The sequence below is a fragment of the Aptenodytes patagonicus genome, chromosome 12 (genome assembly GCF_965638725.1).
Source record: "Aptenodytes patagonicus chromosome 12, bAptPat1.pri.cur, whole genome shotgun sequence".
Taxonomy (NCBI): Eukaryota; Metazoa; Chordata; class Aves; order Sphenisciformes; family Spheniscidae; genus Aptenodytes; species Aptenodytes patagonicus.
The window spans coordinates 3,684,299-3,698,817 of NC_134960.1; the positions used below are offsets into that span (position 1 = coordinate 3,684,299).

At 50.8% G+C, this 14,519-nt stretch overlaps 1 protein-coding gene across 5 annotated transcripts in view; it reads left to right on the forward strand.

Annotated features, from left to right (window-relative positions):
* JADE2 (jade family PHD finger 2) overlaps positions 1-14,519 on the forward strand; it is an 84,082-nt gene that overhangs the window by 3,115 nt on the left and 66,448 nt on the right. For 4 of the 5 annotated variants that reach the window (XM_076349798.1, XM_076349801.1, XM_076349802.1 and 1 more), the window contains exons 2-4: positions 191-320; positions 4,231-4,288; positions 7,301-7,386. In XM_076349798.1, coding sequence (XP_076205913.1) covers positions 4,231-4,288; positions 7,301-7,386 — 144 coding nt within the window. In that variant the 5' untranslated portion in view covers positions 191-320. The remainder of the gene's footprint in view (positions 1-190; positions 321-4,230; positions 4,289-7,300; positions 7,387-14,519) is intronic. The other variant, XM_076349800.1, reaches the window with a different exon arrangement.

Consider the following 14,519-nt stretch of genomic DNA (forward strand, 5'->3'; position numbering starts at 1 on the left):
TGAGCTGCCCCTCGACTCCACGTCACCCGCCTGGGCACAGGCGATGGGACAGGGGGTCTGGGACGGGGGGTCCATGGGAGCGGGGGTCCGGGCTGGCCGGAGCGGTGTGCATGCCGCTGGGGGCACTATTTTCTGTTTGTGTTCCTATTTGTGTGCTGGAAGAACAAACAGGGAAGTGGTTTTTCTGCAGTCTCATTGCAGCTCACAAACACAGCACAGAATTCAGCCGGTGTTGCTCAACTGTCACAGCGTCAGAGGCGACGGCGCAGGGGGACCGAGCGCGGTGCATCCCTTAACGTGCGGATGAGCGCTGGGAAGAGGTGATGACCAAATACTGTTTTTTTTTTTTTTTTTACTGCAACTTCTGCAGGTTTCTGTGCCTGTTCCCTGTGTGCACAGGCATGTATAAATTTCTCTAGGTTGCTTGCTACAATCCAGAATGGTTCATTCTTGCAAACAGCCCCTGCACATGGTGCTGTGATGCCACCAGGAGCTCCAAATCCCACGTGGACTTGATGTTTGCAGGGGGCTGGGGAACGTCAGCGGATTCCCCCGGAGCACAAGGATCTTGGAGGGGTTCGCGGAGGGCGAGGAGTTCGTCGGAAGCAGTTGTTTGCTGGCTGAAGGCTGAATGAGGTGTTTTGGTTTAGCGTGCATGGGAGCATGCATGCGGGGAGGAGCGCCCAGGTGGGACAGGAGCTCAGGATCTGGGCGCATGCATCTCTCCGTGCGAAGAGTACTGCTGCCTTCACTTCTCCCAGGTTGCATGGGCTGGGCAAAATTGCATCTCCAAAAGCTCCTCTTCAACCCTCCCCTGCTGTGAGGCAGGACCGGGCAGCCCGAGGCCATCATCTCAATTTTACCCCCAATCCTGCGGCTAATTTGTCCAAGGCCCTAGTGATTTACATTTGTTTAGGCTGATGGAGGGCCATCATCTTCCTTGGCTTAGCATTTATCTGCCTTTCTTAGCTTGAACAAAGGCAATGCTGAACATGTGTTAGTTTGTAAGCAATTCCGTTTTCGGGTTTCCAGGCATTAACGCAGGACTATGCCTGTGGATTTGAGTTGCAGACACTTCAGGGGGATGTTCATTTGTTTATAAAAGAAACCCACATCTGTTTCTGTTTGAAATTTTTAAGCAAGCATACATAGAAACCTTTCTCTTGGTTTCTGGCTCTGTAAAACCTAGATTTTGGGCCAAGTTTGACCTAACGGTGACCTTTTCAAAGTATTACAAATTTTTTTGGTATTTGTTTATGACTTTAATAATGATGCCATGCGGGGAATGGGTCAGTTAAAGGTGAAATTAGCTTCTAATGTAAACAAAGGATGAATTTTGGAGCAGAGACCGTGTTTTGTGGAGACTTCAAATTGCTTAGTAGTACACCAGCTGAAGTGCTCCGTGCGAAGTTCGTCAGGGCCGGAGCTCTGGCCCTGGGAGCGGGAGGGATGTGGGCAGTGGGTCCCCCCCTCGCTGGATGCCGGAGGGGTGTCGGGTGCCGATGGCTCGCCCAGCCACCATCAGACTTTATAACCCTGTGCTCCAGATGGGGAAATGGCCCAATTACCCTTCTTCTACAGTAAATTCCTCTGTTAAGTACCATGCGGTTTACTACTGCTTGGCAGATGAGTCCCTCAGAAAACAGCATCTTCTTAACACTGCCTGGAATTTAACCGTTTTCTGAAAAGGTCTAGCTGAGTCCTGGGGTTTTGGCCCCAAATTTTCCTTCCTCCAGGCACACAGTAACTTGTGGGCCGTTGTGTGCCATCCTCTACCCAGGCAGTGGTTGCCTTTCAGTGCTGCTGTGTTCAGAGGTGTCCGTGCTTGGCTCAAGCCAGAATTTCATTCAGAGCAATTGAAATGCAGTTTGGTTCGGAGGATGCTGTCTTGGATCCTGCCAAGCAGTGGCAAAATGATTTACTGAAGCAGAGCCGCTGTTTTACCTGCAATGTGAACCACTTCTGTATGTGAATATCAATTCATACTGTTATATAGTGAGCTTGTAAAAGTGTGTTGTGTAGGTAGGTGTAGGACAGGAGCGGGATGCGGGGACCAAGTTCAGTTAAAGGGGGATGATCAGTGCATCTTCTCACATACATACCAGAGCCAAAACCAGTCCCAGCATCCTGACACCTGTGCTGTGCATTAATCATACACCTTTTTCCCTCCCTTGGAAGGAGAGTGATGTCAATGACACTGTCTTGCTGTAAAGGCAAAGATGGGGAAACACTGGCAATCTCCCTGGCTATCAGTAGCATTCCTTTGCTTCAGCTCAGGTGTTTTTCCCCATTGACTTTGGCTTATTTAATCTCTGTGGCTAGGAACTCCAGAATCAATAAAAGCGTAGCTCCAGCTTTGTGCTCCAAAAGTCTATTTGCCACTTCAGACCAGTAGGAACCAGTTTAAAACGTTCAGGTAGAATTTCCACTAAAAGCAAGTAAATTGCAGTTAGAGCTGTCTTCAATATCATTTTCCCCAAGCAAAATCTAATGGCTCCTTGGAACAAGGCTGGTTTAATAACATCTGTTTCCCCTTGAATCACTGGGGGAAAGTATTGATATTGCCATATTCTCAAGGAACATTTTTAATCATGTTTTGACAGGGCAATGCCTTACCACAACACTGATAGTTAAAATGTTTAAGATACTTTGTAGTATTATCACACCATTATAAGGGATAAAACATAGCACATATTGTAAAATACAGGCATTGCAAGGGTTTTTATATGCTTATGTGGAACTTTTCCTGTTGTTTGGGGGGAAATGGCGTGCTCTAGCCTGCTGTCCAGCCGTGTGCTGCTATACCTGCTGCAACCGAACCACACAAAGCCAGTGTTTTATTATCATTCCCACTTATCATTTGTGGAAGCGGTAGTGTATATGCCATGTTAACATCCCTGGAGTCTTAACAAAATATCTCAGAAAGTACTAGGAAGATTTCCACGAGATTAACGTTGTTTTCTGCGGGTGTATTTTAGCTGACAGCCTGTTGGATAGTTGTTGGGTCCATGGGTAGCATTTTGCATCCAGAGCCCCCAAAGCCCTGTATTGGGGGCCCCATTGATCAGCCACCAGCCACATTGGTTAACTGGGGTCTTCAAAAGTCAAAATCTCTTTTTTCCTTCCTTTTTCCTTCCTTTTTCCTTCCTTTTTCCTTCCTTTTTCCTTCCTTTTTCCTTCCTTTTTCCTTCCTTTTTCCTTCCTTTTTCCTTCCTTTTTCCTTCCTTTTTCCTTCCTTTTTCCTTCCTTTTTCCTTCCCCTACTGGTACACCTACTTGACTTTCAGCTCCGAGCGCTCGGTTCCTGAGGGGTGAGTTCAGGAGAACCTGCTGATTTCAAGCGGTTCTGTGGCTTGTTCAAAGTCACAAAGCAAATCAGCAGCCGAGCTTGAAACGGGTCTCCTGTCCTCCTGATCAGTGCGGTGGTAGCCGCTGCCATGGTTTTGTCTCCGAGAGGACGGGGAAGTCACAGCAGCTGTGCAGAAGCCGCTTGCTCACCCCCCGCCCCGGGAGCCGCGGTGCGGGTGGTGCCGGCGGTGCTGGCGGGGGGGCTGCATGGCTGTGCCGGAGCAGGCAGAGCAGCTCTGGGTGATGGGAAGCGTGCTTCAGGCTTGGCTAGCGTGCGCTGGCTGTGTGACAGATACACCAGAAGTCTTAAAAGAAGTAGGTGCCGCCTGAGTGGGAAGATGAGTCAGAGGGTAAAACCCCGGTCTCATTGTACACAGGGGTCCTCTTCAGCTCCGTGATGCTCGGACTTCCCCCTGCAGACATACTGAGAGTGCGCAGAGTTTCCATTCTCCTATCTGTGTACTTCTCAAATTTGCAGCCCAGACGGGTAGTTCACGGAGGTCTTTTGTCCCGTCCAACAGCACCGTGGTCCGTGGTGGGGCATCCTCCCGTAGCGATGCTCTTGCAGAGGGAGGGACATTTGGTTGTGAATCCTGCACGGGCAAATTGCTATGCAAAGCCGAGCGATCCAAGCGTACTCACTGTATCTCCTAGGAGCAGGGAAAGCTGGTAGAGAGACACTGGCACCCTTAAAGTTTTTGAAAAAACCACTATGAGGATTGTTTTCTTCCTTTTCTAAGCCCCTGGGTAGTTGTCTGTCGTGGGGGTAAGTACTGGCTGGTGCTGGGATAACCAGTGTGCAGATGTTCAGAGATAACAGTGATTTGGTGCTGAGGTGAGTTTCCTGGGCATTAAGTGTAATGTTCAATTTCTTTTGTTACAGATGGAAGAAAAACGACGCAAGTACTCCATCAGCAGTGATAACTCAGACACCACTGACAGTAAGACCTTTAATTCAAGGCTTTGAACAAGATAACTAAGCAATTCACCTCCAGCAGGGAAAACGCTTGAATAATTACTTTGCAAAGAGTGGAGGAAACTGCATTTACTGGGAAGTCTCTGCACAATGAATTGTGCGTAGGGCTGGGTTTGTCAGAAATGCAGCAACAAGCTGATACCAATTTAAACGCCCCGGTTGTGGCTCCTCTTAACTGTTGAGGCTGTCTCCCTCGTGTGAGGAGTCTGGGCGAGGGAGAGCTGCTGATCGCAAATCTGCTAACGAAGCAAACTCCCTTTGTAGACAAGTTGTCCTTTCCTGTGAGCTGCAGCCTGAGACCGGTTAGCTCTTGACCGGTTAGCTCCGGTACTGGGAGAAAGGGAGGTTTTTACTGGAGTCAGGGTAAAGCTGGAGCCTTCTTGTTCCCTTCTTGCAAGCTGAAGAGTGATGTGGGAAAAGGGATAAGGCTCAAGCCAGCAAAGCTTGCAAGCTCACGCTCGCTTTTCAACATCTACCTCACTTCATCCTCATTCAGGAAAGCACAGAAGCATGTGCTCAACAATAAACATGTGCAAATGTGCTGAATTTTGGCTATAAATAGAGCGCTTTCCTCTCTCACTTACTCCAGGGTTTCACCCACTGCAGACATACCGCAGTGCCTTAGTGTTAGTACCCCCGAGGCACTAGTCTAATCCCTTGTCTGGGCTCCGGAGTTTCCTACTAGTTGCTCTTGGTTTCTTACGAATGTCACAGTAATTTCATCTGGGCCGTGCTGGGAATTTGCTCTCCACACTTTACAGGATCTGGCTGCTGGATATCCGAGAACGAAAGGGGCTTCGCTAAAGACACTAAACTTCTGGGCCTTTTCCTAACAGGATGATGGGGAGATTACAGGGGGTTATGGAAAGGCTGATCTTGCTGGGTTTGGCTGCCGTTCCCACAGCTTTAGCCAAAAAAATTGTCAGCGTGACCAGAGTTTGCACCACTACAGCTGACGGGAACCTGCTGTTTGGCTGCTGGAGGGGACCCCCGTCTTGCTGGAGCCCTGGGGGGGGTCTGGGGGCTGAACCGTGCTTACGGAAAGCGTTTCAGGCTCTGTCAACACCGCTCGCTTCTCGTAAAATAAAACATCTTGATCTCAGAAAGGGGTTTGTTTTGGAAGCCGTGCTCCAAACTTCCCGTCTCCTAATCCCCAGATGCTCAAAGGCGTACCAAGCCGAGCCATGCTAGCTGGCTTCTGCCTTTCGGGGGTAAGGCATCTTTAATCACGGTATTAAACAACATGGCCTTATCTCTGTTGGGCTTGGATATTTATGCTGCAGCTGATATCTAAGCTGTTGACAAATGCTCTCCTGCAGGATAATTGTAAACAAAGGGATGACCTTTTTTATGCCTCTGCCAGGAAGGGATGGTAGTGGCATGTTATCTGAGTCTACATAGTTGTAGCACCACGTTGTAGCTTGAGAAGAGGGGGCAAGGTGGAAATTAGTGACTCGATCTCTCGGTATAGACTGTGGATCTGCTGCTGCAGTGCTTTGAGCAGCTCGCCGAGTAAAGCGGTGTTTCCCGGCGGCTGCAGCGTAGGGACTTCGGCTGTGGGCTTTGCCTACGCAGTCCTGTTATGTACCGAAATGATAAAAAAAATGCATTTATGTGGAGCCTGCTTTAATGACATCTGGCCTGGCACTGCAGTCAGAAAAACAGCTGTCCTTTGGGAATGACTGATGCCACCAGGTCTGCTCTTCATTTTATGAAGTACAAGAAAGTGGGTTTATCAAGTAAAGAGTGCAAGGTGAACTAGTGCCTCTTCCCCTGCGAGCAAAAATAGGCACGTGAGATTTATCTGGGCTCATGAGGGACTCAATTGCCTGAGCCGACGGAGGCCGGGACATTTCCCACCGTGGTGCTGCCGCACCCGGGACAACCCTGGTCCCTTGTGCCAGCTCGGCTCCTGGCCAGAGCCCCTCCTGAAGTCCTTGCGTGCATGGCTCCATCGTGTTTGGCAGTCACTTACGTGCACGGTGTTGTTTCCTCCTATTCAGCCATCCAAGGATAAAATCAGTGTTAAATAGGCCTATCGATAGTTAATTTGTTGCACCCCTACAAAAACTTTTTTATATAGTGGAATCTGGGAGGGTCCTGCTATACAGAAGACCCAACTGTCGTCATGATAAAAAGATTCCAATAATTAATTTACTATTTATTATTACCAAATACATACAGCTTTTTTTTTTTTAAGTGATAGTAACACATATGGGCTGGAAATAAAGATTAATATCATAACGGTCCCAGCACATTTCAGGCTGTAGCTGCCCTTGCCTTGTGGAGGTGGTAGTGGTGGTGATGATAATGCTCCAGTCAGGATGATGAGAGGCCATTCATAATACTCCCAGAGTAAAGTAATCCCAAATCCCAAAGCAAGTGCTCTCTTACTACTGAAAAGTGTAAAGTGCCTTTGCTCGGTGTGTCCTGTTGCGTGGTTCCCACTAGATGCTGAACTGCACACAGGCGTGGAAATTATTAGTCCTGGCATGGGCAGAGGAGTTTTACCCAATTTGGTTCAATATTTTTGACCATGGGGTCTGAAGTCCTCGAGCAGTTCAGATGCTTGTCTTTAAGCATCCTTGTTAGAAAATTTTTAGTCTTATCTCCTTAATTCCTGATCCCAATAGATTCCTGATTCCAGGAATAAGCCCTGGCTCATTCCCCCTTAGAAGCCGTTCTTACTCATGACTTTGGGTTTCTCATTTCTGATGTCTGCATTTGAAAACAGTGTTTTTAAATTTCAGAGGCCTCTGTTTCATCATCTATAGCAGCAGGAAAGTGATGTTAGTCTGTTTTGGTGAAGTACGCTGGGATGTGCACAAAAATAATGCCATGTCAAGGTATTATTGCCTCTTAGCGTTGACCCAAAGTGTTGGTTGAGGCTGTAGTAGTGGCAGTGGAGCTGGTGACAAAGATATGGAAAAAACTTCGTCTCTTTTCCAGGTAACCTGTCTCTGTTGCCTCGTTGCAGGTCACACCACGTCCGCCTCCAGATGCTCCAAAATTCCGAATACCAAATCCGCCTGGTCACGGCAAAAGGAGAAGAAGCCCTCTGAGGTACGTGGGCTTTTAGGCTTTTGCCAAAAGAGAGTTTTCTCCCGGGGCCGTGCTTGCCCAGACGTGGTGGCAACCGGCATGCCCATGGCTGGCTGTGGACGGTGGGTGCCAGGACAGGGCATCCTCCGAGAAGCCAGAGCCCACGCTGCAGAGCCACAGCTCCCGCCAGTGGGTGCCAGCCTCAGCCTCGTGCTCAGCTCTGCTGGGAGGGAGCAGGCGGAGGTACCCGGCGGGCATCTCTGATGAAGGGTGGGGGGTCCTCGTGCTCAGTCCATTGGGGTCCTTGTGCCCACTCCGTCCATGTTGATGCAAGTGGGGAGAGGTTGAGTTTGGTGGGATTGGGAGGTCCTGCGGTATCGGGGTGGCTACATGCTGAAGTTTCCCGGTTTGGGTGCCCGCCTGGATGCCCTTTCATTAGTGGCACAGGTCATAGCGCTGATGCCAGGGGAGGGTGGCTCGGTGGCATGGAGGCTCCTCCCCGTGAATAAGTGGGAGGTACAGAGAGCCGTGAAACGGGAGACGGCACAGCTGAGTTGCAGATTACGTTGTGTTGGTTCCTCCTGTCACGGGGCTCAAGGGCATTAAGCTGAGGCCATTGGTGTCTGACCTTGCTGCAGGGTTTTCCCTCACTCCTGGCTGGTACAGGCAGCACTGCCCACCCCGGAGGGCATTGCCCAGGTTGCCCGTGCCAGCTCTGCGGTGCAGGGTCTGGGACCGGGTTGGGAGGAGCTGTGTTTCCCGAGGACTGTGCTGGAAGGGACGATGCTGTGCCCTGTTTTCCCTCGTGTGCCGCAGATAACGTTTCCACTAGACATGGAAACTATACTAGGCATGAGCTGCTGTTGTAGCAACTGGAGTGTTTAGCGGTGGTCATCTTTGTTTCAAGAGCAGCGTGAGCAAAGCCAGAGGGACATTGTTCTCACATTCCCTTTCCTCTGGACCGGGGTCCGGAGTCAAACAGAGCTAAGTTTAGAAGCAGGTGAAGCTGGCATGGCTAATGCCTGCTCACAGGCTGTAAACTTCCCAAGCCCCCATGTTACGCCACTCCTGAGGCTGTGGCCTGGTAAGCACAAACCTCTCTAACATCTTCCCTTTGCATCAAGCTGAGTAGAGATTTTGAGGTTTTCCTGTGGTCACTGCCTGAATTACAGCTGCACTTAGTTCTTACCACTCTGACAGATTTACATTGATATATCTAACGTGTTGGCGGTGGACAGAGACTTAAAAAGTCTGAGTTGTTTGTGCCTTGGCTAAAGAGAGGGGCTGAAAAGCTGTTATTACCAGCTGAGGTAATTAGAAACACTCCAGAGAGCAAAGAACCAGGGGTGCAGATGTCACTGGCTGTTGACAAGGCTGTCGGAAAGTTGCGCATTGGGGCTGGCAATGTAATTTTTTGGTTATAGACGTGTCTCTCAAAATGTGTGAGGGGGTGTATTCTGTGAGCTGAATCCCCGGCTGAAAAAGTGAAGCATTTAGGGCATCTCCTCCTCCTGGGACACTGTTACCCCTCTCTGAAATAACTGCCCATCCCTGTGCCTGATGTGTCCGTAAAGGCACCAGATTAGCCGTGTAGGTGCCTTCAGGAGTCCTGCAGAGATGCCCGGCGTTAGACCTGGTTAGATGCGCGAGGCTGTGACTCATGTGTCACCGACAGTGCCACATATGCCACCCTGCTGCTGCCCAGTAAAATCCTCCTCTGAAAGAGCCTGCATCGGGAGATGTCTTTCTGCATCACTGGTGCAGACATGCTTTTTGTCTTTAATATGAATTAGCTTTATCAGCCAGCTGAGAGTGTACTTGGCTGCTAATGAAGTTGCTGGATATAAGTCCCAGACTCCAAGTGAAAATGCTTCTGCATTTTATGAAGGATGGTCAGACCTGGATCTAAGTTTTGCTGCTCTCCAACAGCTGGAGTGAAAACCAGATCTTAGTCCCCGGCACCCGGGGAGACGTCAGATGTGGGGCCTGTGGAGGCCAGGCTCATCCCTCTGCTTCATGCTCCGTTTTGCCCAGAGGACAGTTCTCAGTGAAATGTAGCTCTGGAACAAATAAAGTGGAGCAAAAGCTTAACAGTGCCCAGCTTAGCAACGGTTGGGACAGAAAGTGAACCCTGGTGGCATATCTGAACTGAAACTCCAGGGGAATTTGGGGAGGCGATGTGTAATTACTCAAGTTGGAGTTTGGCCAGGATGCTCAAGCTGACAAACCATCTTTTACAAAAGCGTGGTGGGAACCTGAGCAGATGGGAGCGGTCCAGATCTCAGCTTTATCCCCTTATCCTGCATCTCCCCCACGGCTGCTGGCATCCGGGTCTGCTTGAATTCAGCTCCAGGTGAAACCCAGGGGTCAGGAGAGTGTGTCCCTGGGTTGGCCATAGGATTGCCCCGTGCGGCAGGTCTGAGACCTGTAGCGGTGCATGGTAATGGTTTGGAGGTCACTCCAGTGAGTGCTGGTTTATAGATTTCCTCCACGACAGCATCTTCCAAACTTTTCCACGAGTGACCCAACTTCTGCTCTTACTGTGAGCACCCGTGAACCCGTCTGGTCCGTGTGTGGGATCCACTGCCCGTCATCTGTGAAACCCTGCAGGGTTTGGCACGTCCTGTGGGATTTCTCGCAGGAGCCCTGGAGGATTTCAGGCGCAGACTGGGATGGGCATCGTGTCCTGCTGGAGCAAGTACTGAGAAGTGTAAAACATAAACCACACCACTGTCAAACTACTTCACATGAAATAATGAAGTACCTTTTTCTTTGGTATCCCATTGAGGATGGAAACCACAGGAGGGTAACGGGGAGAGCGTGATGAATGTATTATCAGATGTTGAACCCCCCCGGGCAGTCTGCCCCAGACATTTTGAGGCTGGACAAGCCTTTTCAAACAGTAACTCAGACTCCAGGTTTACACATGGCTTGTAGCTTTATCAAGAACTGAGCTGCTGTCCAGGTGCAGAGGGTCCGGGCACATCCCCAGGGGCGGCGATGCTGGAGGACGGGCTGGGGGAGCGGGGGGGGGTTGTGTCCGTCGGGAACCGCTGAGCTCTCCTGCCCCTCTCAAAAGTCGTGTCCCTGCTTCTCTGCGAGCTGCTGTCTGCATTCCCCCTGACAACCCAAGCGGGAGATAAAAATATCAAAAGCATTAGTGTTACATAGTTATTAGCCAGGTCAGGGGGTGATGTTTATTATGAAAGACTCTGTGAGAAGGGATTAACTGTACACATTAAAAACCACCCGATACAAGGCATCTGGAAAAACAAGCTTCTTAACATGGAAAAGTACTGACCTGTTTGTAAACATCCGTGACGGGGGCCATTGCCAGGGAGGGTGATTATATTTATCTGTGCCTGCCACAGGGCTCTGCCCGGGCTCTTTCCGGACGTGTCCCAGGCACCAGGCCTCCGGTTCGGCTGCCTCCCTTGCAGAGGTGACAGTCGTCCTCCCCTGCCTCACGCGTGGGCAGCAGAGACCTCGGGGCAGAGCCCCGGTGCGATGCCGATGGTGGCCCGGGCATAGGCATGGCTTTCCTGCCCCACCTTTGCCTGTAGGCAGAGGATGGATGTGGGCAGCTGCCAGCAGCTTCTTGCATCTGCAGTGATAGCAGTCCACCGATCTGGTCATTTCAATTAATCTCATCAGAGCTCGTTTGTCTCTGAACCTGGCCTCAAACGGAGCGTGGTGGCCGGTACCCATCCCCGGGCGCCGCCGGCCGAGGAGCCCTGTGAGGAGATGCTGGTCGGGCTCCCTGCCCCAGGAGCTGAAGGGAGGGGGGATGCTCGCCCAGGTCCTCCCTGTCTTGGATGCTGAATCTGCATCCAAGATTAATGTGGGAATAAGATGTGCCTGAAGTATGGATTTCTGCTGCTTTTAGCGGTGCATTAGTGCAATCCTGCCCCCGGCTATAGGGCTGCTGGGGATATGAGCTCAAGCCTCGCTGGTTAGACTGCAGTCATCAAGCCCTCTCTCCTGTTTCTGACAGGGAACAGTTGTCAGTGTCTAAGGAGAAAATATAAGAAGGCGGCAAGTGTGTAATGATAGTCGCCGGTTCTATCTGCCAGCTCCCAGCCATCAGCGGCCTGGGGACTCCCTCGGATGCTGCCTCTGAGTCACTGCCTTAGCTGCTGTGTTAGTCATTAGCTCCTGAACTATTTGGGATCCAAAACACTACCCTGCGATGAGTTGCACTGCTAGAATATATTGTGGGGGAAAAAAAAAAACCCTGCTTTTTTGTGCAAACCACCTGCCTGACACCCCTCCAGCCATCCCTCTTCTAAGCTGAAGAGCCCTGCGCAGTCTCAGCTCTCCGCTGCGGGTGCTGCTCATCTCACTGGACATCCTCCTTGCCCTTCTTCGGTCTGGACTTTCTGGAGGCGAGGGGACCGCAGCTGCAGGCAGGGTTCAAGATGAAGGGGAAGCCACAAATTTATACAATTTACGTTATTTTCTGCTTGCCTTGTTTAGATATTACTTCCGTGTTTTGAAAGATGTCTTTTTAGAACTCATTACAAGGATTTAACCCTTTTAACAAACATCATCCTCATGGCTTCCCTTCTAAAAAGTGATTCTTAGTGCATTAGATCTTGTTTTTTTCCCTGCAATAGATATATAATGGCCCAGTGCAATGTGAATTTAGTTCCTGGGCTCTCCGTGCTTGAAGAAAGGCTTTTATGAGTATGGCCAAGCAAGACTGGACATGCTTTTACTGGGCTGGATGAGGAGAAAATCCGTCTCTGTTGAAAGGTTTGACTGCAGTGGCTTTGTCACTTTTCCCAAGCCAGCGTGGGGATAACAGATTAATACCATTGTCTTCCGAATGCTGAGAAGAGCCAGACAAAAATGCTTCTTGTTCCTATTTTAAATTCTGTTGTTCATTGAATCTTTAACATTCAGCATTTCGAGAGGAAACAAGACTAGATGAAGAGATAGCAGGCTGGTTCCCAAATGAACATGAGAGTAAGTATTTTTTCCCCCACAGGCAGATAATATTGCTGCTTACAAACACACACCAGGCATTGCTGCATTTCAGAGCCCTGCTACCGAATATCGCCGCTCATCTTGTTGTGGAAAGGGCTGGAAAAATGTGATACAACAGCAGGGCAATAGGGCTGGGGGGTGGGAGGGGAGCGGGGCTGGGCAGCCGAGGGCTGCACCCGCGGAGGTGCCGGCCCAAGCTGATACGAAGACAGTTTGTACAACCAAAAACTATTCCCAGGGCTCCCATTGTTCCCGTTGTTTTCTTTCTCTCAAAATCCTTGTGACTCATGAGCTACAACAAACAATTTTATGCCTGAGAGGGTGAAGGGCTAATAGCGCTGGCTGGAAACGAGAAGGGAGCCCTGCAAACGAGGCAGCCGGAGACTCCCCTGGTCCCAGTGTGGATGGAGGAAGGGGGTTACGGCCGGGGGCTGTACACGGGACACAGCTGCCAGGACGGCAGTCGGGGGAAAAAAAGAGTGTTGAACCAAAACCTAAAGAAAACCTGTTATGTCGGCATCAAAAAGCACTCCCACGTCCCTTGTGCGGTGACCCGCTGCTGCTCGTCCTTCAAAGCGATGCTCAGAGCGCCACGCTGCCTGCGCTCGCTACGGAGAGGTCATCCGTGCGAGATCCCGCATCGCTGCGGCGGATGCAAAGGCGTCGGGGGAGGATTGCAGGTTTGTTGGGTTATAGGAGGGAACAGATTAAAATGTGAGACTTCGGATGCAGGCTGTGGCCAGTCCCTTCCCACCTCTCCTGTCCACCCTCTCCCTAGCAACACGTTGCGCTTTCCAGCATGCACTTGATTTTGAACGATGGGTTTAATTTCTGTTACATTTCGTACCAGTGCTCTGCAGTGTGGAGTGCTTTGGAAAGGTTTTTTTTTTTTTTGCTGAAACTTTTCAGGGATACAGATGTTTTTGCATATAAACAAAATTGCATCCCATTCCGGGACTGGGAGCAAGGTCCTCCCTCTGCCCCAAGAGCGAGGTCTAAAAGCCCCAAGGTCAGCTGGGTGCAGATGCAGGGGAAAATGCGTAACACAATTCCTGCTGGCTCAGAAAGCCTCGTGCGCGGGGACCTGGCCTGCTGGAGCGCGTCTGTGTTTGGCTGAGCCGCCTGGTCCCTTCGGAGCCGGTTTTCACCCGGGCTGGTTTGCAGCAGGCGCCTGGAGCCGGCAGCCCCGGTTGCGTACCTGTGTCGGGTGATGCCGAGGCCGTGCCGCCTTGCCGGGTGTGATCATCCGCGCCAGATCCTGCACAGCAGTCCCTGGGCTGGCTGCTGTTTTAAAAGCTAATTAAAACCAGCGCTAGACGAGCGTTCCTTTTCGTTTCGATTTAAAGCCCAAAACAGATAGAGCTTTTTGGATCTCGCCCAGGAGCTGGTTTCATACGAGCGGAAAGTCGTTACCGTGGGATCTGAATTCGGTGTTTTCAGGTCGGTATTTGGGGCTAAGGGGATAATTGGCAGGCTCAGACCTACGGTGCAGTTGCTTGAAAAGCCGAGTCCTTGACAGAGCACGTAAAGTGGGAGCTGAATGGTGGTGAGATTGCCGGGCCACTTTATTAGAGGGGTTTGTGAGTGAGTCAAAGAACCTGGAAATTGATACGAGGATTGCACAGAAAGGTGGTGGAGAGGCTCGGAGAGGGGCTGGTCGGCCGCAGAGGAGAGACGGAGGAGGAGGAGGAATGCTGCTGCAAAGCGGCGCAGCCTGGGAGTCCTTTGCTAAGGGTTCCTGATGCATCGCGGCGTGCCCATCGCAGCGAGGCACCGCGTGCCATGGCATCTCCTCCCAGGGGTAGGTGTTGCTCTCTGAGGTCGTCCAAGCGTTGGACAAATTGATGCTGGTCCATGCGAGAGCTCCTGGAGATGCCCAGCAGCCCCAGCAGCTGTCTCAGGGGTGCGGGGAACCGCAGCATGGCTGCGTCTGGCGGGTGAAGCAGCAGATCCTCTGCAAGGTGGAACGGCCGATGCACAAGGCGCGTGTGGCTGAAGGAGGAACTGAATCCAACCCCTGCCTTGCAGGTCTCTGCCATAACCACAGGAGCATCCTTCCCGCGCCAGGCTGGAGCGGAGTGAAACGTTAGGATGTGAAAATTGGAAGATGTGTTATATTTAATTAGCTCGGGGGGATTTTTTTTTTTTTGAGAGAGAGAGAGAGA